This window comes from Scomber japonicus, chromosome 4 (genome assembly GCF_027409825.1).
Source record: "Scomber japonicus isolate fScoJap1 chromosome 4, fScoJap1.pri, whole genome shotgun sequence".
NCBI classification, from domain to species: domain Eukaryota; kingdom Metazoa; phylum Chordata; class Actinopteri; order Scombriformes; family Scombridae; genus Scomber; species Scomber japonicus.
The window spans coordinates 28,627,650-28,650,675 of NC_070581.1; the positions used below are offsets into that span (position 1 = coordinate 28,627,650).

Consider the following 23,026-nt stretch of genomic DNA (forward strand, 5'->3'; position numbering starts at 1 on the left):
TCTTGTCTTATCATCAGCTTGATAATCAACTAGCTGTAAAGCAGTTTAAACTACACTAGCCTGAATGAAAGCTACATAAATAAAGTTTAATTGAAGTCATCGGGAACTAACAGATTGATTAGATACTGAAAAAAATGAAATAACAGGATAAAGCACCAGTGAGATATATATCTGAGGTCTGCAGGGATTAAAATGAATGAAACAATAAATACACAACTTCCTTCTTTTCTTTTTTTTTACATTACTGAAACATTTATTGAATCACACACATACTGAACAAGGCCATTATAGTGCAAGTCAACAAGGCAAAGAATTATTACAGGAGTCCTCGGTGAGTAAAGTTGGAGACGCTATAAAACTTTTTACCAGATTAACTCGAATTTGGTTGAAACCGTGAAACTTTTTTTTTTCTTCTTGTGTGTAAACTGAGATTCTGAGTAAACGTTTAAATAAGTGACTTTAATAATAACCCTGAACTTAGACGTGCCTCAAACGGCCGCATCGTTGTCTCATTCATATCTTTGCACTGTCTAGCATACGTCTTTACATATAACCTGATCTTTAAGTCTCTTTTTTAATTAACTTTTTTTTTTTTACATGAGTCCTCGAAAACAAACAACAACAGCTAAACAACAAACATTCAACCTCCAGCAGATATGTGATTTATTAGTTAACCCTGTGTAGTCATTTTACATTATTTTATATTTCTTGCATTACTGTTCAAGTGTGTGAATGACGCAGTTTCATCTACATGCAAAAAAAAAACCAATACAGAAACCTGCTGAGTGCATCTTTAACAGGAAGATACAGACGGTAACCTAGGTAACGCTTTACTTTATTATTATTATCATTATAAAGGAAGTTCCTGGAAAGGTTGCAGGTGTTTAACTGTTCATTTAGGAATTTAGTCAAGGAAGGAAGGGAAGAAGAAGGGAGGAAGGAAGGAAAGGATGGAGGAAGGAAAGGGAGGGAGGAAGAAGGAAGGATAGAAGGGAGGGAGGGAGGAAGGAAAGGGAGGGAGGAAGAAGGGAGGAAGAAGGAAGGAAAGGAGGGAGGAAAGGAGGAAGAAGGAAGGAAAGGAGGGAGGGAGGAAGGAAGGGAGGAAGGAAGGAAGGAAGGACGAAGGAAGGAAAGCGGGGAGGGAGGGAGGAAGGAAAGGAGGATGGAAGGGAGGAAGGAAGGAAAGGAGGGAGGGAAGAACCCAGGAGGACGACAGGAAGGTTAACTGTTCTTTTGGGATTTTTTTTGCACATTTTACAGACAAGAAGATGCAATTTGGTCATTTTGGTTCATTTGTAGCACATTTAACAGATGATGAAGTTAATTTCATACAAATTATGACCAAAAATAAATAAATTAATAAATTTTAACACTTTTCCCCCCAGTGTGTAGTTTTGTGTGTCATTGATACATCCGCTTATCGGGTTTATTTAATAATTTCCTTAAAGTAGCTGCAGAGTAACAGTTAATAAGAGTTTGGTCGTATACAGGAAATATAAAACCTAATAATACTGATATTCAGTTTGATGCACACAAAACTACACAAAGTAGTTTCTGTCATTTAAGAGTCTAACAAACTAAACATGAGCCCAGACTTTAACCCTCCTGTTGTCCTCAGGTCAAGGGAGGAAGGAAGGGAGGAAGGAAGGGAGGAAGGAAGGGAGGAAGGAAGGAAGGAAGGAAGGAAGGAAGGAAGGAAGGAAGGAAGGAAGGGAGGGAGGGAGTAAGGTGGGATGGAAGGAAGGAAGGAAGGAAGGAAGGAAGGAAAGGAGTAAGCAGGGATGGTAGGAAGGGAGGAAGGAAGGAAGGAAAGGAGTAAGGAGGAATGAGGAAGGAAGGAAGGAAGGAAGGAAGGAAGGTAGAGGGAGCAAAGAAAGAGGGAAGGAGGGGAAGAACGAAGGAAAAAATAAAGAAAAAGGAAGGAGGGAGGAAGGAAGGAAGGAAGGAAGGAAGGAAGGAAGGAAGGAAGGAAGGAAGGAAGGAAGGAAGGAAGGAAGGAAAGAAGGAACAGTCAAAACAGACGGGGTCAATTTGACCCGGGAGGACGACACGAAGGTTAATTAACTAAACCAACTGAAACCATTTCTTCAGTTTTTTTTTAATAATCTGAACTTAATTGAATCTCCTTCTCTGTAAAATGGCCTAAAAATGAACCAAAATCACTAAATTTCACTTCCTGTTATTTAAAAATGAAAACTTCCAGTAAATGAAGATAAAATGACAGAACCAGTAAAATAAAGCGTTACCATGACGCTACGCTGCTGATGGACAAAAATACTGATGTGACGTCCAGATGTTGATCAAACATCTGGACGATGCAGATTAAACTGATTTGATTAAAGATGTCGGTTAAGTATAATTTAGCAGATACAGTATAATCATGTTGATATAATTCCCTTTAATCAAAAAAAAAACAAAACATCATTGATCAGAATCATTTCTGTGGAAACCAGCTTCCACAGAAACACTCGACTAACTCCAGTTCTCCCATTCAGACACACAGACTGGTTTCACTCTGCATCATGAAGCGAGGGTCTGGCTCTGGGTTTGCTGCCGAGCGATCTGAGCCCCATACTGAGCCCCATACTGAGCCCCATACTGAGCCCCATACTGAGCCCCATACTGAGCCCCATACTGAGCCCCATACTGAGCGATCAATGGATCAATCAATAATAAATATCATGTCACCAGTTATCAATGAGCTCAGATAACTCCGGGTTTTCTCATCCAGCTGTGAAAAAGTTCAATTTTATAGATTTTATAGTTACTTTCAGCATCAATTCTTCTGACTATAAAAGAAAGAGATCATTTAACATTCAACTATCCTGACTATTGATTTATAATAATCAATAAAACACATTAAAAATTCCAGTTTCTCACTTTTTTCACACTTTTTTTTAATATTTTATAGACGAAACAGTTAATTCATAAATAACTAATATATAATCAATGATGATCAATACATTCAAATCTATTTGAACTACTGTAAACTCTTTTTGTACTTTTTGTCCATGACAGGATCCTGTAGGAACAACGTCTATATTTTTACAGTGATGTGATTGGTCAGGACGGGGTTTAGATCTTCAAATCAGCTCAGGTTACCATGGTGATCGACCTTAATTAAAGTGAGCCAGCTTTGTAAAACTGTGCCAGAAAACCTGAGTTAAAAAGGACAGGTCTTAAAACAATATTCAGGTGAACAAATGAACATTGAAACTCTTTTTTCTTGCTGTCTTTGAACTCACCACTAAATTCAATGTAAGTGACACAAAATCTACTCAAACACTTTTTTGTGAAGCTACTACGAAGCTTCATTTGTCCAAATGAGTCAAATCAAGTAGAAACCTTTCGAAATTAAAATCTTATTAGTGCCAAATTCCCTCTTTTTGTTATAACTCTTCCACCTCTAACCTGATGGGCGAGATAAAGTCGTCCTTGGAGACTGTTTTTGAAAAAGGCGAGGAGCTTTAAAAAAATACTTGTCAGGTGATTGAATCCGTCTGTTCATCACTGTCTATGTCATCGTGTGAGGCAGCTGATCAATTAACGCAGGAGAATGAATCGAAATTCAAAAATCGCAATCGAAAATCATAAATATATGTAGAATATACAGTAAAGATATATATACAGACTTTACACAGATATGTTATGGAGGCTGTGATATTTTACAGTTTAACTATAAAAACTTTAATGTTAAAATAACTTCAGTGGTGGGATCACTGGGAAGTTCATAATTATCCAGTAAATTCCTGTAAATAATAAAACATTAAAAAAACACATATGTACGTACAGTATATATTAAACTTGAATTAAGCTCAAATATACATAAAACGCTGCCTATATAATTAAAAAGCGGTACATATCGGACAACATACAAGCCAATACTGATATATGTGATATAGGCCAATATCAGCTGATCAATATATCGGTCTAGCTCTAACATCGTAAATCATATCGCAATTACATGTTTTTTCCAAAGTCGTTCAACCCGAGTTCAGACTCGGAGCCTGATTAGATGGATTCTAGCGAGATGTCGTGATATTGCGAATCCAGCTGCCTCGCATGATAACTCAGGTTAGCATTATGAGCTCAACCCGCCAAAAAAAAGGAAAGAATTTGGGGAAAAAAACTGTGGAAAATTAATCACTTTCTCTGACTAGCGAACTTTTAATACGCTCATGCTCAGAACCAGAACCCACCTACATTATAAATACATTTGATTTCTATCTTTAATGATCAGTATAAACATTATAAACAGGATTGATGATTACAGCAAAGCTAAATATCTTCTGATGTTCATTTTTGACACCTGACTGTTGTTTTAAGACTGACTTAAAATGTGCGAACCTATCCTTTAAACTTTAAAGCTAACCGGCTAACCAGCTAACCCGCTAACCCGCTCATCTCGCTTCATGATACAGACCCATGTGCAGACACACCACACACACCATTAAAGTGCCGGTGTAAAACACACAAACACACAAACATAAAACCAGCAAACAAACATTATTGTCTTTATCTTAAAAAAAAAATCCAGCAGTTAATTCTACGTCACATCACAGGCAGGAAGTTTCCTTCTGACTATAAAAGTCATTAAATCGAGCTGATTTTTTTTTCATTCACTTGCTTGAAAAAAAAAAAAAAAAAAAATCTACTTGTATACTTAAAAAGGCGGGAAAAGAAAAAGCAGAGAGGAACTAGTCCTTCATATTGAGGGTAAACATGCACAGTGAGTAAAACCTCTAAAACGTTACAATACAGTATAACACGATGTGGAGCGATGCAAGAGCCCTGCAACTTCTTCTGTGTGAGGTTTATAAAGTTATATAATTTAATTGATTTATGGTTATTTTTTATTTTTTTTATGGCTGGTGTTGGTGTAGCATTGCATCGGACTGCGTTATATATATATATATATATCGGGAGGCGTTTCTGTTATTTTGTCCACTTGCTGTAAGCATTTCTTCCCTCCGCGTCTCCTCCTCTCGCAGCCTCCCTCGTGGTCTCAAAGTGCCGAGTACAAAACAGAAAACAGAAGAAAAAAAACAAAAGGATACATTCCCTGAACTTTTTTTTTTTGACGTAGACTAAGAAATTTAAATGTGTATTCACCAGATTACCTCGTAGAAAATATACCTGACATGTTTTCATTTAGTAATCAGGCTCCAACACGAAAAACTACAAAACAAAAATCTATTCTTTTCTCACTCTTCCAGGAAAACGTGAGATCTGATGCTGCTCGAGGGGATGGGGAGGAGAGGAGAGGGGGGGGGAGAAAAAAGAAAAACATCTTCTGTTTTGGTTGAGATTACCAAGAAATCCTTTACAATCATCACTGATGTGTTTCTCAAAAATGTGTCGAAATAAAATCCACTGTTCGCTTCCAGCCGGCTCCGGGAGAGCAGAGTGAGGAGGGGCGGCAGCAGCGGCAAGTCCCTGATCGCTCACAGGAGGGCAGCCTCTCCCAGAGAGAGAGAGACAGAGGACAAGGAGAGAGGGAGGAGAGAGAGGGAGGGAGAGAGAGAGAGACAGAGAGAGAGGACAAGGAGAGGGAAGGGGAGAGAGAGAGGGGGGGTAAGAGAGAGTGAGAAAGAGAGAGAGAGGGAGAGGGAAGGGGAGAGAGAGAGAGAGAGAGAGAGGACAAGGAGAGGGAAGGGGAGAGAGAGCGGGGGTAAGAGAGAGTGAGAAAGAGAGAGAGAGAGAGAGGGAGAGAGGGAGAGAGAGAGAGAGAGAGAGAGAGAGAGAGAGAGAGAGAGAGAGGGTCTATTCCCTGAAACATAAACTGCCAACGAGCTCTGACTCGGCACAACTGTTGGCCTCGCTCTGCTTTGCTTGGGGTCGTGACAAATGAAATAAACTAAGTGTGCCAGACCTCATGAGAGGGATTTAACAGCTCAGTGTTTCAGAGACACACTGCATGCGTTACACAGCTGAGAAAAGAAAACAATATATATATATATATATATATGATATGAGGAGGTTGGAAGATAGCTGTACAGATTGCATAGAATTAAACAGTTAAACGTCTCCGAGGAGTTTCTATGTATTTATTTAGCTTCTAAAAGGTTCAGCTGTTCTGCGCCTGCACCTTGCACGCTGTAACCTCTCTCTGCTACCGAGCAACCAGAGGACGACAACCTGGTTGCGTGTTGCTGCGATGACGGTGAACATGTACAAAGTCTTATAAATTAAAAACAAAGCTGGGGGGGGTGGGGGGTGGGGGGGCAGTGTTGAGGAAGGTGACAGCGTCGTGCATTATGGGGACCGCAGCTGAACTTGGCGTGTCAGTGTGTGTGTGTGTGTGTGTGTGTGTGTGTGTGTAGTTCTGGCCAGTGGGGGGCTGTTATAGCAGCATGCTAGGCTACCGTGGGGTGAGCTCTACAGTGCAGCCAGCTGTTTTGCAGGGCGTCACAAGTCCAGGTCCAGGGTTCAGGCTCTCGGCTCATCCGCTGAGTGGATGCAAATCCACTTTGACCTTCTCCCCGCTGCTTAGCATCCCCACGGTCGGGTAGAGGCCCCCTGGTGGTACCGCCATCTCCCTGCGGCCCATTAGCTTCCCGTTCCTGGTGAAGAACACCTGCAGCACCACAGGGGGGCGACAGTGAGTTAAAGCAGTAGATACATGATGATAAATCCACTTGACGGAGCTGTGGAACAATTTGCTGTTAAAGTAAATCCCTCTCTTAATCACTGATACTAATAAAAACCTCATTTGAGAGCTCTCGGTGTGCCAGTTGTAAACAGGAATTAAGTGCCGTTAGGAAATATCATTAAACAAATAGTTGACAGTGTAATGTCTGTCTTCGTGAAGTGGGGGAGGAAAAAAAAAAAGAGTCAATGTTTACAGTACATGTCTCTGCTAAATCAGCGAGTGATCAAACATTATCTAGCTGCTCTCAAAAGAACACCAACAAGCTTTTCAAAGCTAATACCGAGGGCTTCTTTCCAAGTCGGAGAGCAAATACCTACACACTAAAACAACAAGTGAAGTACTGTGGAGTGTATGTCTTCGATAAATCAGGCTGAGTCACAGATCAAACATTTACCGTACCACCCACTCTAAAAAGAAAAGGCTTAACCGCTATTGAATTACAGATGAAGGGTGAGTGAAACTGCAACAGGCTTCGTTAGTCTGAACACAACATTGGCAGTGTGGCGGTACAGTGTGTGCCGGAGCTCTCTGTGGTACAACCTCGTTACACAAGTACGCACACACACACACACACACATATGCTTGCCTGAGTACCCCACCCTCGACACCCAGCACACACGTGCAGCCGTGCCCACAGAGACCTCTGTAATGTCAAGGAGCAGTGCATTGAGGGTAATGTGTCCTGCTGAACAAATATTGACAAATCCCCGGATTATAGCTCGGGCTGATTCCATTCTCACCCACTCGGGTTTCAGTACCGCATGCACTTCACCTCCCCGAAATCTCCCCCAACGGAAAACCACGGTAATTAAAACAATAACTAACAAACAACAGAGTCGGAGAGCACGGACGGAGCATGTTGCATGATTTGAATCTGAAGAGTGACTTTTCAGGATGTGGATTATAAGGAAGGTGTGGTGAAACAAGGGGATGTGAGCACGGATTGTAGTATAAAGGTCACGGAGCGACGGTGACCCCCCCCACCCCACTCCTCCCCCTCCCCCAAGGAGCCCAGTTACACCAGAATAGGAAAATAATGACTGTGATGCAAGCTGCAAGCTGAGGTTTTCTGTCCTAGTGAGTAAAATAAATAAATAAACGTTTTAATGCTGCTGTGAAGACAAAGAGGTGCCAAAGAAAGCCTCAAAAACCACATTTAAAATACAAGAAACTGACCAGCAGTGTTGTACTTTGGATATTTAGGCTGTTAACACAAATAAAGGAGACATAAGAATGGCTGAGAGGTTAATATTGAACTGTGAAGGCTCTTACTTTCTTTACAGTATAAACACAGTACCACTCTATGCATATGGACACGGCTGGTTCAAAGGATCGTATCGGGCATATTTTAAAAGATCTGCTCTCATCCTTTCATTACTCTGCTCTGTTTCGTCCAGTATTTAGCTTCTAATAAAATCATTTCGACAGACTCTCTCTCTTCCTCCGTTGGAAGGAAGCACAAAATAACCAGCGAGCTTCTCATTCTTAGTCGGGCTGACGGTCGCTTTCAGCAGTTAAATGACAAACATTGGCGGCGGCAGGTCGTACCAGCTGTTGCTAATTAAGGTTTAATTCTGTGATTGGTTTGATGACAGACCCAAAATTAAACTCGGCTGTTGTCTGGTTTACTTAGTTTCCTTTTTTTTTTTGTAGGTCCCACAACTATGAGCGAGTGATCCATCACATCACGTCAGTTTTTTTTAGGAGTTGCATTCTCCAGTTAAACTTTTATTCGTGTCATATTAATGATTTAAGATGATTAATCTAATATTTTCAGGTTTTGCATTAAAAAGGTAGAGTCAGTGATTCTGGAGAAGGGTTATTATTAGGACTCCTCGCAACCTGTTAGCTGTCCGTGTCCGAGCTACACAACATTATTCCAGCCAATCAGGAGGAAGCATTGGAGCTGATGCACAGGACAGGTGGAAGTGGTCAGAGCAGCTGTCTGAGTGAGGACATGACGGTCTGTCATCAATTTATATATGAAGTGTTTTCTTTTATATATTTATATTTATATACGTATCCACACTGAATCTGAAACAGTCTCACAGACTCACTGAGTGTTTTTACAGTCTGTGTCTGTTTCTGTCCCGTTTATTGAGCGTAATCTGAGCAGGCAGCTGTTTAAATTACAGCCCGACCGATACTGGACTTTTGGGGCCAATACAGAAACTGGGGAGTAAAAAAAATTCTGTATCGGCCAATAATCTTATATATAGGGTTAGGTAATTCCAATATTTACATAACCACACATTTCTTTCATAAACACTTGGTTCCATGATATTTTACAGTTTAACTATAAACACTGAAATGAAGCAGTAAGCCTCACTGAGGATTTAATCATTATAAATAACTATAAAGTTGAATTAAGGAAAAGGATCAGATAATGCTGCCTTACATAAAATCAGTGCATATCGGACAACATGCATCCATACCCATATATCAGAAATAGGCAAATATTGGCTGATAATATTACATAACTAATATATTGGTGGGGCTCTAGTTTAAATCACACAACTCTCCTGCAGTGTTTTCAACCTATTAACCATCAATTAATGAATATATACACACACTGTTGATTTCTTTCTGTGTACACTCTAAAATAGCAATTATAGCTTGTTTGAGTGAATATTCCATGAGGGGTATAATGTCATATTTCGGAGGGACGTAGAGTCTTTATTTAGTTTATTCGAGGACATTTGTTTCAGGCACTGCTTCAATCATTGCTTTCATTTAATAGAAGTTTGCTCAGGTGCCAAAAAAGGCCGACAGACGCCTTTAACTGCCTCCGTTTGTCATGCAAGGAACCAAACTTCCTGTCTGAACCACAAAATGCTAATTACTGTATAACATGTGTGTGTGTATCACTGTTTAGCACAGCTTCGTCGTGTTCATGAGTGTTCCTCACCATGACCTTCCTGCCTTCTTCTCCTTGCTCTACCTCGTCCCCATCTTCCTCTTCCTCCTCCTCCTCCTCCTCGTCGTTGAAGTACACGACATTCTGGACGGCTGCCTGACCCGAACGGACCTCCAGCCGATCCCAGTCGTCCATTTCACCTGAGGACGACAAAAGGGTGTGTTTAAAGAAAGGAGTCACTCACAGGTAAAACACCAGGCCAGGTAACACCAAACAGCTCGAGATGTTAAGTTTAATCTGTGCCGTCTCGTGTGCAGTGTCTGAATTTGAATAATTAGGATGATTTCCAATTCAAAAGAACTTCATGGTAGTTATCAAAGGTTTCATGACGTGATGCAGATGCACTGAAACCACCTGAGAGCAGGAAATCCTTAATTTGTCTCTCATGTATAAAAGGGGTTTTCCATGCAGGGGGGGTGGACGTTGATTCACATCCAGTTTCTCTCTCCCACACGCAACACAATGGACTCTATTAAGACCGAATGTTGCCGAAACCGCCTTATGCTAAAACCACCGATAAGTAGGTTTAAGAGCGAAACCTCCCACGGGGCACGCCAACCACTTAAATGAGTGATGGTGTAATTGTACCACCTTGAACCCTCTGCCCGCACCTTCTCCGTCCAAGATGTAGTCTCGTGGGAACATGATGCCGCAGCCCATGATGTCACCTTTGAAGCAGCGAGGACCAAACGCATCTCCGACCCCGCTGCCGTGAAAGATCTTGCCGTCATCTGTCGGAGAAGAAGAAGAGGAGAAAGGAGGAAACTTTTAATTGTGTTGTTCATTAGAGTCGTCTGTTTATGTGCGAGGTCATTCTTCTTTTCTACTTGATGTGGCCTACTTCACTTTATCATGTGTTTACCACAACCTGAAATATGTGTGTACAGAGCAAACATCAGGACATCCACACATTCCAGATGTTATGTAAAGGCAAAGCAGCACTAGTAAAAACACCTATCTTCCAAGAAAAAAAAAAAACACATCAACATCCAAAGGAAATCATCAAAACAACACATACTACCAGTTGCGAGAGACAACAATGGAAAAAAAAAAAAAAAAAAAAAAAAAGAGCAAAAGAAAAACATTGCAGAGGTAGCCTGCAGACGAGCTCTCCTCAAGCGAAGCGGCGTGGCTGCTGCTGGTAAATATTTATGGAGTTGTCATGGGACCCGTCCCCGGCTCAGGATACTGTTTAAACAATCTCTATCTGAGCACCGGGAGGGAGACGGAGACACTGTATCATTACGGCTCCCATGCGGGCCCTTGTCACAACACCACACACTAGGCAAACAGTGAAGCCACGCCGGCACAGGCAGCAGCGCGGCTAAAAATAGCAGAGCAAGGGCTTTGGAGAGTGACAAGGGCTGGCACTGGAGGTGAGCTGGGATGTGGAAGGTTTTTGGGGCCTAAAAGGATAGAGGCCAGTCCGACTGGGGAACGGTGGGAGAACGCTGGCGGAGCGTCAAAGAGCTGGAAGGATGTTCGCTAAAAACAGCTGGAGGAATTTTCATATTCTTGCGAGTTCCAGTTCATTGGGATGTTTTATTCAGATTATATTTATTTTTAAAAATTCAGCAACTTTAAAACACTTTATGACAAAATTCACGGCATAAGCCTTTAATCATCCTTTAATTACACTATTGTTGCTCTCACTTTTACTCAAGGTTTTTTGTGCAGTGCAGGTCTGTATTTACTATTGTTTGATTCTTGAGTGTCCTGTATATTAAATAATGAGATTAGGGCTGTTACGGTTAGTCTATTGTTTGTTTCAGTCATTCATTAACCAAAAAAAAAAAAAAAAAGTACTTATTGTTAGCAGCTTTTGCAAAATGTAAGTGCTGTTACATTTAAGTGCAAAGTGAATATCTTTGTGTTTTGGACTGTGATGATATATCCACTATTTCTAGATCTTGGCATTTTATAGGAAGTAAAACTTTAATCTCTTAAAAAAAAATTGCTGCCTAAATAGGGAAAATAATAATTAGTTGTAGCTCTAAAAGAAATAATGTGCATGTAAAACTGTTTTCCACATATTCACGAATAAAACTAACAAAGTTCAGATTCAAACCAACATGAAACACAAACTGTGGATGATACATAAAACACGTGTTATGCATAAAAACTGAAACATGACACAGAATAAAAACACAAAAAGTTAAAATAACCTGTTTCCATAGTGGTCTTAAAATAGCCTTTAAGCTACAGTAGAATTCATTCGGCTGGCAGCTGTAAAAGCTACTTTTTGAGCAAACAACCGGTTCTTACTCAAGTTACTTTTCTCAGGCGTGCTTTGGTGCTGAAAAGGCTGGAAATCAATATTCAGGAAGCAGGCTCAATTTGGAGCAAGGTTGTGGCGGAAAATGTTAAAATTTGTGTTGGAAGAGTTGGAGAGTCTAAAATTAGCAGAGAAGTGTTGACCAGAGTTTGGCTCTGAAGCAATGAGGCAGCAAAACACCGGTGATGGTGTTAATGCAAAAGTCACAGATCACAGACTGAGGCAGGTTTTGGTGAGACTGGCAAGTGTTTGATAATGTGACGGCACAAGGTTTCCTTAGGTCGATTATTGGAGTAACAACAAGGTGAAAACCGGAGCTGCGTTCAGGGTTTGGAGTGGAGCCCACAGGAGGAGAGGGCAGGCTCCGTGGCTCCTGAGCAGCTCTGGGAACCTGGCGGAGGACTGAGACCAGCTGGGAACAGGTAAACAGGATTTCTCGTAACATGAGAGTTTGTCTGTTAAGGCCATTCATGGTCAGTCATGGTTGCCGCGCCCGTGTGGCCGTGAAGGGTCCCATGTGATGTCAATTTCATCATCTGCCAATGTCCACCAGGGTTTGCATTGATCCCTGTGGATGTCTACGTGCATCCCAAAAATTGACTCTATTCCCCATCACTGGTCCAGTCCTCCTTTAACTTTTTTGTACTTATTCTTGTTGATCAGCCAGAGACAACAAACAAAGCAGCTCTTCTTGTTACTGTCGTGAGGTTACCGTCATGTTTGGTGTGCATGCACAGAGGCAGCTGTTGGTGAGGCTGGCAGTGTTTGCTAATGTGACCTCCACCAGGTCTTAGGTCTAAGGTTGATTATTGAAGGAACAACAAGGTGAAACTGGAGCTGTGTTCAGGCTTTGGAGTGGAGCCCACAGGAGGAGAGGGCAGGCTCCGTGGCTCCTGAGCAGCTCTGGGAACCTGGCGGAGGACTGAGACCAGCTGGGAACAGGAAAACAGGATTTCTCGTAACATGAGAATTTGTCTGGAAAAGACTGGGCTTCCCTGCCCAAAGAAAAATAACTTCACAGACTCTTAAACATGAAAATTAAAATATATTTATATTTATATTATTTCAGGAGCAAAAACACTCAAACGTGAGTTTGCACGTTATTAAGAATCTAAAATAGATTCAACTTCCAGCTGCTGTGTGACTCACTAAGTGTTGAGCTGTTGATATAAAATATACAGTATTCTCCTTTTAGAGCTGTATCTACTAGTCAGTTAATTGGTTGGTTGATCAACAGTTTTATGTAAAGCACATTGAGTTGAAATGTGTTGTATAAATAAAGCTGCCTTGTCTAACAGAAAATTAGTAGTCGACATAATTTTCATCCAAAATTGTCAGTTCCAGCTTCTTCACTGTGAAGAGTTTCTGCTTTTCTTTGTTTAATATGAAAGCAAACTGAATATCTTTTGGTTTTGACTGTTTTTATTCTGATATTTTATAAGTCAAATGATTAATGACTTTGTCGACTAATCAAGAAAATAACTGGCAGATTCAAAGAAGCTCCTCTTTACATTGTTGTGTAGTCACCATCTTGTTTCTGGGGTGCATGTGTGGAGCTTATTTGCGTGCACGTATCCATGATCGTAGTGTGTATGGAAGCCCATCCGCTGTCCATGTGTGAGCCTGCAGCTGTCCAAATGATAAGGACTAACGGCTACGAACAAAGCTTTAGTGTTACACTTGGTGTTAAACAATCCTCCAAATCCATTCTTGTCCTATTAGGTAAGACAGTGATATTATCCGCCTACACCACATGTTTCTATTGAATAATTGTTTTTGCCGAACATGAGCTGGGATCAGATTAGGCCCCACCACAGAAGTTAGACTGCGTCCTATTATCTCAGGTTAGCGTGGTGGTGAAGGATGGATGGTGGCGATGGCGGTAGGGCACAACCCTTCAGCATGCGGGTGTTGAGTCATAGCACGTGTGAGTCACTGATGGGGGGTTTGGAGGGGGTGACAGGGTTAATGAGGCTTACTGAGGAGCACTCACTGGTTGGATGGCTGGTTGCCTCTGATAGGGCCCACAGGGGCCCACGGACCATTAACTTGCGGAGCCAACCTAAGCCAACGCACAGGATGGAGGTCCACGTTGGGCCGGTTCCCAACACAAACACTCATTGTAACACCAGCGCAGGCCAAGGAGCTCTCATACTATACAAGCTATACAAAGGCGCGGGGGTACGGTTGGCAGACATTTGTGTATATAACTGGAATATATCTGGAATAAAATAACAACCTCAAGTCAATAATACACATCACACACGAGCCAGGTGAGCACTGGTCACGTGCCCAATACAACACGCCATAAATCAGGATGGCATGAATAGAAATCAGCTGTACATTTAAAGAGTCAATAAGAAAATGTTGGAGAAATGTTGCACTGAATCATTTTTGTGATTTATACATTTGCCTCTAGGCTGCATAATATAAAACTACTGCACAGCCACAGATTTCTTTAATGCTAAATATAAAGATAAAAAAATCACTAACACTCACAGTGCACTAAAGAACAGCATGGGGTGCGATAAAAATATAACAATGAGTTTCAGTCTATACGAAGCCGAGAGCTGCCAAGAATATCCTGGCAGACTTTTAGCCTTTTAGATACTGAGGTCAAATACAAAAACTAACCATAAAAGTTAATAACAGAGGTACCACGTGTCACAGAAACAGCTCTTCACAGCATTCTTGGCTCGCACCGGACAGGAAAACCAATGTAACACAGCTAAAGTCATTCCTTCTTTAAGCAATTTCTGCTGTGGTTATATTACCTAGTGTATATAATACTGTGTATACATTAAGTTTTTGTCAACCTGCCAAAGAGCGTCTGCGTGCAATTCTTGAGGTTTTCTGGAGCTGTCCGGTGAAAATCCCGAATGCATCGAGGAACGTGGGGGGAGATACGAAGAAGAGGCCCCCGGCTATTGATTATAAGTAGTTGGATCGGAGCCCGCACCTTAACCCAAGCATGGGAAGGCAAACCTCATATGCACAGCGTGGAAAACCACATACATCATTTTAGTCTCTAACAAATAAGATGAATGGGAGCTGTGCTGGGGCGTGCACATTTCTGTGGTGTCCAGCTCGATGCAGCCAAACCAGGCAGACCACAGCGCTAGACCTCTGGGACTGGCACGGTGAGCCTCTGAATGACTGGCCTCGTCTGTCACTCAGCGATGAGGTATCATCCGCAGACCCCGGCAGGACGCACAGCATCAACTGTTATTATTATGAATGTATCCTAAAGTATAAATGGAATCTGCGAAGGGATACGGGGGATTTAGGACTATAAACATCAACTTGAAACATGAATGGAATGTGCGGAGTGAACAAGAAAATGTGTTTTGATAGCTGATTTGGAGGTCAACTGGAAGAAAGAATATAAACCTTCCTCTAAAAATAAAAATCATTCACATTTCCTGCCGGGAAAAAAAAAAAAAAGTAGACAGAATGTGACATTTTAGTGGCGTGTGAGTCATTCAGAGTACGAGCAGCTGAAATTCCCTGTGAGGAAGATTAACAATAGGATGCTTCAGACCAAAATAACGCCGATAAGCCAGCTAGCTCCTAACTGCTTTGGTCAGATAAGGACTAACAAGATCTTGACTGTGACAGTGGATTGTTAGATAAAGAGCTGGCGACCTACTGTAGCTGTAATAACAACCACCTACCTATTCTCCTATCATGGTAGCAGCGTTTGATAGCTAATCTCTTGGCACTGATAGCGCAGCGGTGCAGAGGCCTGGAATGGGAGCTGTGGGGGTTTTTGTGTGCAGGATGCCTGTGCAGATAAACGTTCACGAGCCTGTCGTCACGAACACCGAGATGTAACGTACGTGTGTGTGTGTGTGTGTGTGAGTGTGTGTGTGGAAGTAAAAGACGACAACAGATAACTTAGAGGAAACTACTTTCTTGTGTCTTGTTTTTTGTGGTCTATCACTTGAGAGGCATTTACATGATCGAACTCCCACAGAGAAAGAGAGAGGGAGAGAGAGAGAGTGGGAGATGGAGATATGCTTCTTCGCCTCATTCTGATGCTGTCACCATCTGTTTTATCTGCCTGCTGCCCTTTTATCTTCCCCGCAATCCTCCTTGATCTCTGTTTGCGCTAAGGCACCTCAACATCCAGCTGAGACGGTGCCCTGTGATGTTTTTGTGTCTAAAGGTAGCAGATAGATGCTTCTGAGGAAGTATCTCCAGTTTATTTATTTCATTCAAACAAAAGGGAATTCCACATGCACAAACCTTTTATACTGAGAAATGCTGCACTGCAGACTGATAGCGGAGGAAAAACAGAGAAAGCAGAGATTTCCATGTCCGCCGGCTGCCGTCCAAACAGCTGATTACTCATTTAAGTCCAGCCGGTTACTTCGTTATATTAATATTTTTGATTCTGATAAAAAAACAAAACAGTTTTGATTAACATGATTCGCTACATTTACGAGCTCTAGCCTCCGCTTCAAAACAACACGAGGACGATGATACAGAGAAGTGGCTATCTGTCTGTATCAGTCCATCCTCCACATCAGAGATATGAATGTGTGTGGTCCCTCAGCTGAGAGGTTAGCATCCTGCCGAGTAGAGAGCTCAGACTCGTCTTCGGTGTTTGACAAATACGAGGAAAAACGCACGGAGGCATTAATTGCACAGACAAGGGAAATCCTCGTTAGACTGGCTACTTCTACTGATGGGCAGCAACTTGACAATAGCACAGTAAGTGTTCAAAAAGTCCACTGAAAGAACTCCATTTTTTTCAATATACACCACAAAAGATGTTTATGGGCTTAATCAAGGAGCGAATTAATGAATGATCTTTATTTATAGTGCACTTTTACCAGCGGAGCCGTCTCTAAGAAGCACTGCAAACAGGCCCGTGTCATATGAGGAAAATGTAGGCCGCTGTACCTCAGTCTCACACTTCACGTCATTTTACAGTTTCAATGTCCTAGAACACTTTTGTATGTTTTTTCCATTGACCAGTTATGCAAACTAATGTCAGATGCCCTAAAATGCTTTAACTTTTAACTTGTTAACTTCCTGCAGTAATAAATGTGATGATAAGTATTCGTCTGTTTTTCCACATCATCCATTTCATCCTTGGTTTACATGTTTGTTTATCCTGTGATTGAGTCATTTTCTCCTGTTGTGTGTAATAAAGCGAATATTGAATTCTTAAATCAAACCTGATCGCTGCCAATAGGCGTGGAGTACTTCAATACAGAAGAAAAAGGGAGAAGAAATATGCAATAACTAAAGGGTCAGTGTATATGATGGAATAGTGGCATTAAAATGTGCCAGAAGAAACCAAATTTAAGCTTTTACGGGACACATTTTTTCCTCCTAGCTGGCTCTTTTTTCCCACTGGCTGGCGACTCTGTGTCCTTGTGTTAATCCCTGGAAAAATGGAGAAATCTCACCTGCATGGTAGGCCACCGATCCTCGGCTCCATCCCGGGTGTCTGTTCCTGGGGTAGTCCTGCACAAACACAAAGATACACAGGTTTACAGTCACTGATGAGACAAATCTTTAATCTTTGGTACTGTGGAGAATTTGCCAAGAGGCTGTAGGTTAGCCAGAATTACACAAGGTAACTTCATGAATAGACAGAACGAGCAAAATCAAAATCATATGCATTTTAACCCTAACCCTAACCTCTTCTCATGTGATGCTGTTGTTGACTGTCCCTGAGCTCACAAACCTCCTGACAGAGCCTGAGATATACAACATTTAAACATTTAACATGTAAACATATGAAAAAAAAGCCTTAAAAACTCCCAAACAGCTAAATGTTAATCCAGCAGAGTAACAGCTGAGGTGCACAGATCAGAGTTTTGTTGTATGCAGACTGAATGAGCATCAAATGTTTATATGGGACACCTACTGAGAGGAAAAGTCACGACCATACATACATTTTAATAAGGATGCGTTCACACTGCAGGCAAATCTGATTCAAATCTGATTCAAATCTGATTCCTTCTCAAATCTGATTTCTAGGCCTGACTGTCCACACTGTTTTTAGCAAGTGTCCAAATCGGATTTGGCTCTGTTCAGACTGGGCCACATTAATGACCAAACTGACAGGTTGTTGTGGCAACGTCGTCGGAGTGGAGGTGTCATCTAGTGTGTATTGTGTGATGTCATATAATTGTGACAGTGACATCAACAACAAACCCTCGAGCTTCACTTGAACCGAGCCATCTCCCCAAAGATTAAGAATATGGTTTGGTCCTCTGTCCATGGACTGATGTTTACGACGTCCTCCGTTGCCTCCAGTGATATCACCTAGCAACAACAACTGGAATAAGTCCTCCAGTGATATCACCTAGCAACAACAACTGGAATAAGCTGGTGTTGCATAGAGTGACGTAGCGTAAAGACGTAGAGACGTAGAGAGATGTCACGGACAGTCAAATCAGATCTGAGTGTTTGGAGCTGTTCAGACTCAGACACATCTGTCCAAATGAGATATGAAACTTCCTCACAAAAGTGGTTTCGATCTAATTTGCAAAAATCGGATCTCATGTGATTTATGACTGTTCAGACTTCATAAGAGCCATCCGGTTCCAATCTAGATTGGCTAAAAATCGGATTTTGGCTTGCAGTGTGAACGCAGCCTAAATGACTTCTGTGCCAACTTGAAATACTGCAAGACTCTATTCTCAACATGAAAGCAAATCTCCATATTTCTCAATATACAAAACTTTCCATTCCACCTAAAAACACGACACACATACATAGAAAAGGTTTCACTTTGGCTGTCTATCTCCATCTTGGTGTATCTTTATTTATAGAGCGACTCTAGACAAACTTCCCTCATATCTTTGCAAACTGTATTTCAATCATAATCTTCAATCACAAGACGCTTATCTGCTGTCGGTTCCTGGCATACAGACAGAGGTGAGAAAGAAAATGTTCATGTTCATGTTCCAGCCACTTGGAATAGTTTGCAGGAAGAGGTTAAAGTAAAAAACTTGGTATCCCAAATTGAATTCAAGGATATAATAAACTCCATGACAAATGATAACTAATGAATCTGTCTCTGTTTTAAGTTTATTTTAAGTGCAACTGTTTTGTAACTTTCTCTGTTTTTATGAGCTTTCATTCATTATCATCTGGTTTTTTAAGTATTGTTTAAATGTATTTGTCTGATGTCTTTTCTTGTCTGAAACTTGGCATCGAGTCCAGGTCTCACTAGTAGCAGTAGAAGAAGTAGAAGTATTAGTAGTAGACGAAGAAGAAGGAGAAGGAGAAGGAGAAGGAGAAGGAGAAGAAGAATCAATAAAAAAGAAGAAGAAGAAGAAGAAGACGACTCAATAAAAAAGAAGAAGAAGAAGAAGACTCAATAAAGAAGAAGAAGAAGAAGACTCAATAAAAAAGAAGAAGAAGAAGAAGAAGAAAAAGACTCAATTAAAAAAAGCAAAAAAGCCCAAAACAGTCACAGCTCAACGTGCATTCAAACCAAAATAAGCCATGAGTGTGTTTCTTCAGGTACGGGTTAGGGTGAGAATGAAATGTGATCCAGGAAGCACAGTTTGAATAACATCCATAAACTTTAAGACTCATCAGACACCAAAACACTGCACAGTAGTGTCTACTGTAATACTCAGAGACAGGATTTTACAACTCTGGAAAGTTTTGTCTAACGTTTTGTCTTGATTTCAAAAATACTACTGTTGGTTTATAAAGCCCTGAATGGTTTGGGGCCAAAGCACATTTCTGATCTGCTGCTCCGATACCAAGCATCCAGACCTCGGAGATGGTCTGGAACAGGTCTGCTTTCTGTCCCCGGAGTCAAAACTAAACATGGAGACGTAGCGTTCAGTTTTTATGCTCCACATATCTGGAATAAACTCCCAGAAAACTGCAGGTCTGCTGCAACTCTCAGATCTTTTAAATCAAGGCTGAAGGCTCGTCTATTTTCCTCTGCCTTTTATTAAATCAAACTTGAAGGCTTTTGATTTATTTCTTCTTCTGCACTGTAACTTTCATTCTCATATTTTATCCGTCTTATTCTATTTTAGCTTGTTTTCTATTCTCCTAACTCTTTAATAGCTCGTTTAACTGTACTTTAATGTCCTTTTATAATGTGTTTCTTTTGCACTTCATCTTAATGCTTGTAATATTTTTTTTTTATGTAAAGCACTTGGAATTGCCTCGTTGCTGAGATGTGTTATATAAATAAACTTGCCTTGCCTTGCCTCGCCTTGCCTTACCTTGCATCACGGCAGTTGCGAGGTAAACAGTAGAAATACTTAGTTTACATTGCAAAGTTATCTACCAGGAATGTGCGCTTGCATGTAAGTGGCCAAAACAAGCGCTTTGCCGGATGATGTCATGGGTTGCGGAAAAAGTTGAGTCAGGACAACCTTTTTTTTTTTTTGTTTTTTTTTTGCCAGAGGCCTCTCCATCAACACCCCCCCGATGCACCGACGGACCGAACCCAATTCAAATGAATGAAAAGCTGCGTTTTATTCATGTAGGAGTTAAAATGCCGTTAGAAAGAAGAAAAGCCAGGCGACCTTTGAAGTTTTTTAATGAATCGAGTTGCTATATTCCTTTTACCCGTGTTAACATATTAATGAGAGTGGATTCCTTTCCGTCAGCCGCTCTGTTTTGGATGTCTGTCAGTGTCTGCTACTTCTCTCAATGCTCAGGATGTGTTTTTCTCTCTCTCTCTTTCTCTCTTTCTCTCTCTCTCTCCCCGTCTGTCTGCATATATAGTATGTATGTCTTTCTCCAGCTTTCACCATGCCAATAGAAATAACTAGTGGGCCAACTTTTGGATAAGATCAGAGTATGACTCAGAGGTAATTATCAGAGATTTTAATCCGTTTTCTAGGCTGTACCTCCATTACTGTAGAGACACACTGGTGAACAAGAGAGGATGGAAGAGGAAGAGGAGGAAGAGGAGGAGGAAGGTAATGATAGTAATAATAGTGCTCATCTTTTTATCTCACTGTAGGCTGCATCTTCTAAATGCTTTCTCTCTCTCAGGTAAACTCTCCCGACTACATTTAATTTCCGTTGGTATTAACAGGCTAAAAAAAAAAAAGAAAAACCCTTTCATTGTGTCTCGAGTTGAAGTACAGGGAAGAAATAAAACATTTTAACCAGGATGACGTCCAAAAAAGCGAAAGGTCAGCCTTTAAGAGGAAATGTGCTTTTATCCAAACAAAAGGAAAGCCACGGGTGACAGATGCAGGGACTGGAGAGGCACTACATTACTCATAAACTAAATAAAATTGATTAAATTATTACTATTAGCACCTGTGTAGAGAAGAGAAAAGAGTAATGAGGAAAAGGAACGCTGCAGACAGACAAGAGTGCAGCATTTGAGGCCAGGACATCAGGGAAACATCAACGATCCTGTCTGACAACCCCATTGGGGCTTGAGGAACAGGAAATGGAGATGGATGGGGGGAAAAGCGAGAAAAGGGAGACGGACAGAGTGAGAGACCAGCAGAGGAAGACAGAGAGACATGGAGGAATGCAGCTACTGCTCCAAGCCTGAAACCCCTTGATCCGCCAAGTCTGCTCCTCTTCCCCCTCGTCTCAACCACAAGCCCGAGGATTCCTCTGGCTGACTGGCATGTGGGCTGCATCTCCACCAGGAGAGGAACGTCTGGGTGTTTGCTCCCCCCTGATTGATGACCCACAGTCACTAATCTGATCGGTGATTTGGAGGAACACTATGAAATAAGACAACATTAGGAATGGCTAAACAAATAACGGGTGGATTTATAGTGCTTTAATGTAACCCGCAGACTTGTGTCTGATAAATGGATCAAAGTCTTAAACGCCTGTTTTCATAGCAGTCTTCTTAGTAATTGTCGTGTCCATCATTTCCAATTCAAAAACATCTACTCAGTGAGCTCCATTAAATGAATATGGTATGTTGTGAGGAAAAACTGAAGCAGCACTTTGTTCTCTATACTGATGACACAACGTTACAGTACAGTAACATCACTGTGATACTAATTACAGTAATGAAAAGCTGGATTTGTAGTCATTCTAGCTGCCTGGCTCCGGGGTTGAGAAAGTCGCTCTGTTTTCCAATCGACTGAAATATTTCAACAACTACTGGATGGATTAAAACTTAAGTGAAGATGCTTTCAAAATAGTAAAATAGTAAGCAAAAGAAACTTAGTTGTGAGCAGCTTTGACTTAAAAGCAGCAGCAGTTCTGCTCGGTGCACCTGCACACAGTTTTTAAGGTTCTTGGCACTTGGGTCGGTTGTTCCTGCATCTTGGAGAAGTTGCCACAGTTTCTTCTTCTGTGGATTTAGGCGTCTCAGTCTAGGATTACACGAAGAGACTGATTTGCCGATGTGGAGGCCATATACTATCTGCTGCAGGACTCGTTGTTCTTGTTGTCTCTGAAGATAGTTCTTTATGACTTTGGCTGTATTTTCTGGGGTCATCGTCATGCCGCAAGAATAAATTTGGGAATGATCATACGCCTCTGTGATGGTATTGTGTAATGGATAGGAATCTAAATATCTTAAATGCCTAAAATCTTTGAACGGCAACCTTTTAAACTCTGGTTTCCATGTCGCACCATAAACTTTAAAAAATTTGGGGAAGTTTACACTAGCGAAACCCATTAATGTTACCCAAGATAGCATTGTGTTTGCCAAACCCATCTGTTAGTCCTCATCCTAGAAGCCTTTTTCTTCTATTTGTTTGGGAACATTTAACATCTAGAGCAAGTATGTGAGCAAAGCAGCCAAACAGAGGTTGCGAAATAACGGTCTGATCTTCTATTTTTCATGATCATACCACCAATACCAGCTCTACACTTCAACAGAGCAATGCTTCTTTACTTCTATGTCTTCTACATGGGTCATTAGGTCGTGATGCTGACTAGCATACTAAACTAGTACATACTTAAAGACCAGATTTTCGTCTAAATCTAAACCGTGAAAAGCATTTTCAAGTAATTCATGGAGCTTAGTTTGCTAGTTAGCTGCAGCTGATAAGAATCTGCCACGCTGGTTGTAATTTCAACCAGTGAAACTGTCACCTGATCAACGTGATAAGGGGACTTTTGCTTACCTGTGTGAAATCAATGATCCTTTACTCATAAAATTACACTGAATTCCGCATGGTAAATTTGTCACCATTTCCCAAGCGGGAAATCTCAACAGCCGTAGCAACAGTAATTAGGGGGGGGGGGGGGG

General features: G+C 41.2%; 1 protein-coding gene across 1 annotated transcript in view; it reads right to left on the reverse strand.

Annotated features, from left to right (window-relative positions):
• Nucleotides 1-6,293: 6,293 nt before the first annotated feature.
• spryd3 (SPRY domain containing 3) overlaps nucleotides 6,294-23,026 on the reverse strand; it is a 72,793-nt gene continuing 56,060 nt past the window's right edge. Inside the window, exons 8-11 of the mRNA XM_053317281.1 lie at nucleotides 17,265-17,322; nucleotides 10,181-10,300; nucleotides 9,561-9,709; nucleotides 6,294-6,577 (exon numbers count right to left, since the gene is read on the reverse strand). Coding sequence (XP_053173256.1) covers nucleotides 6,443-6,577; nucleotides 9,561-9,709; nucleotides 10,181-10,300; nucleotides 17,265-17,322 — 462 coding nt within the window. The 3' untranslated portion in view covers nucleotides 6,294-6,442. The remainder of the gene's footprint in view (nucleotides 6,578-9,560; nucleotides 9,710-10,180; nucleotides 10,301-17,264; nucleotides 17,323-23,026) is intronic.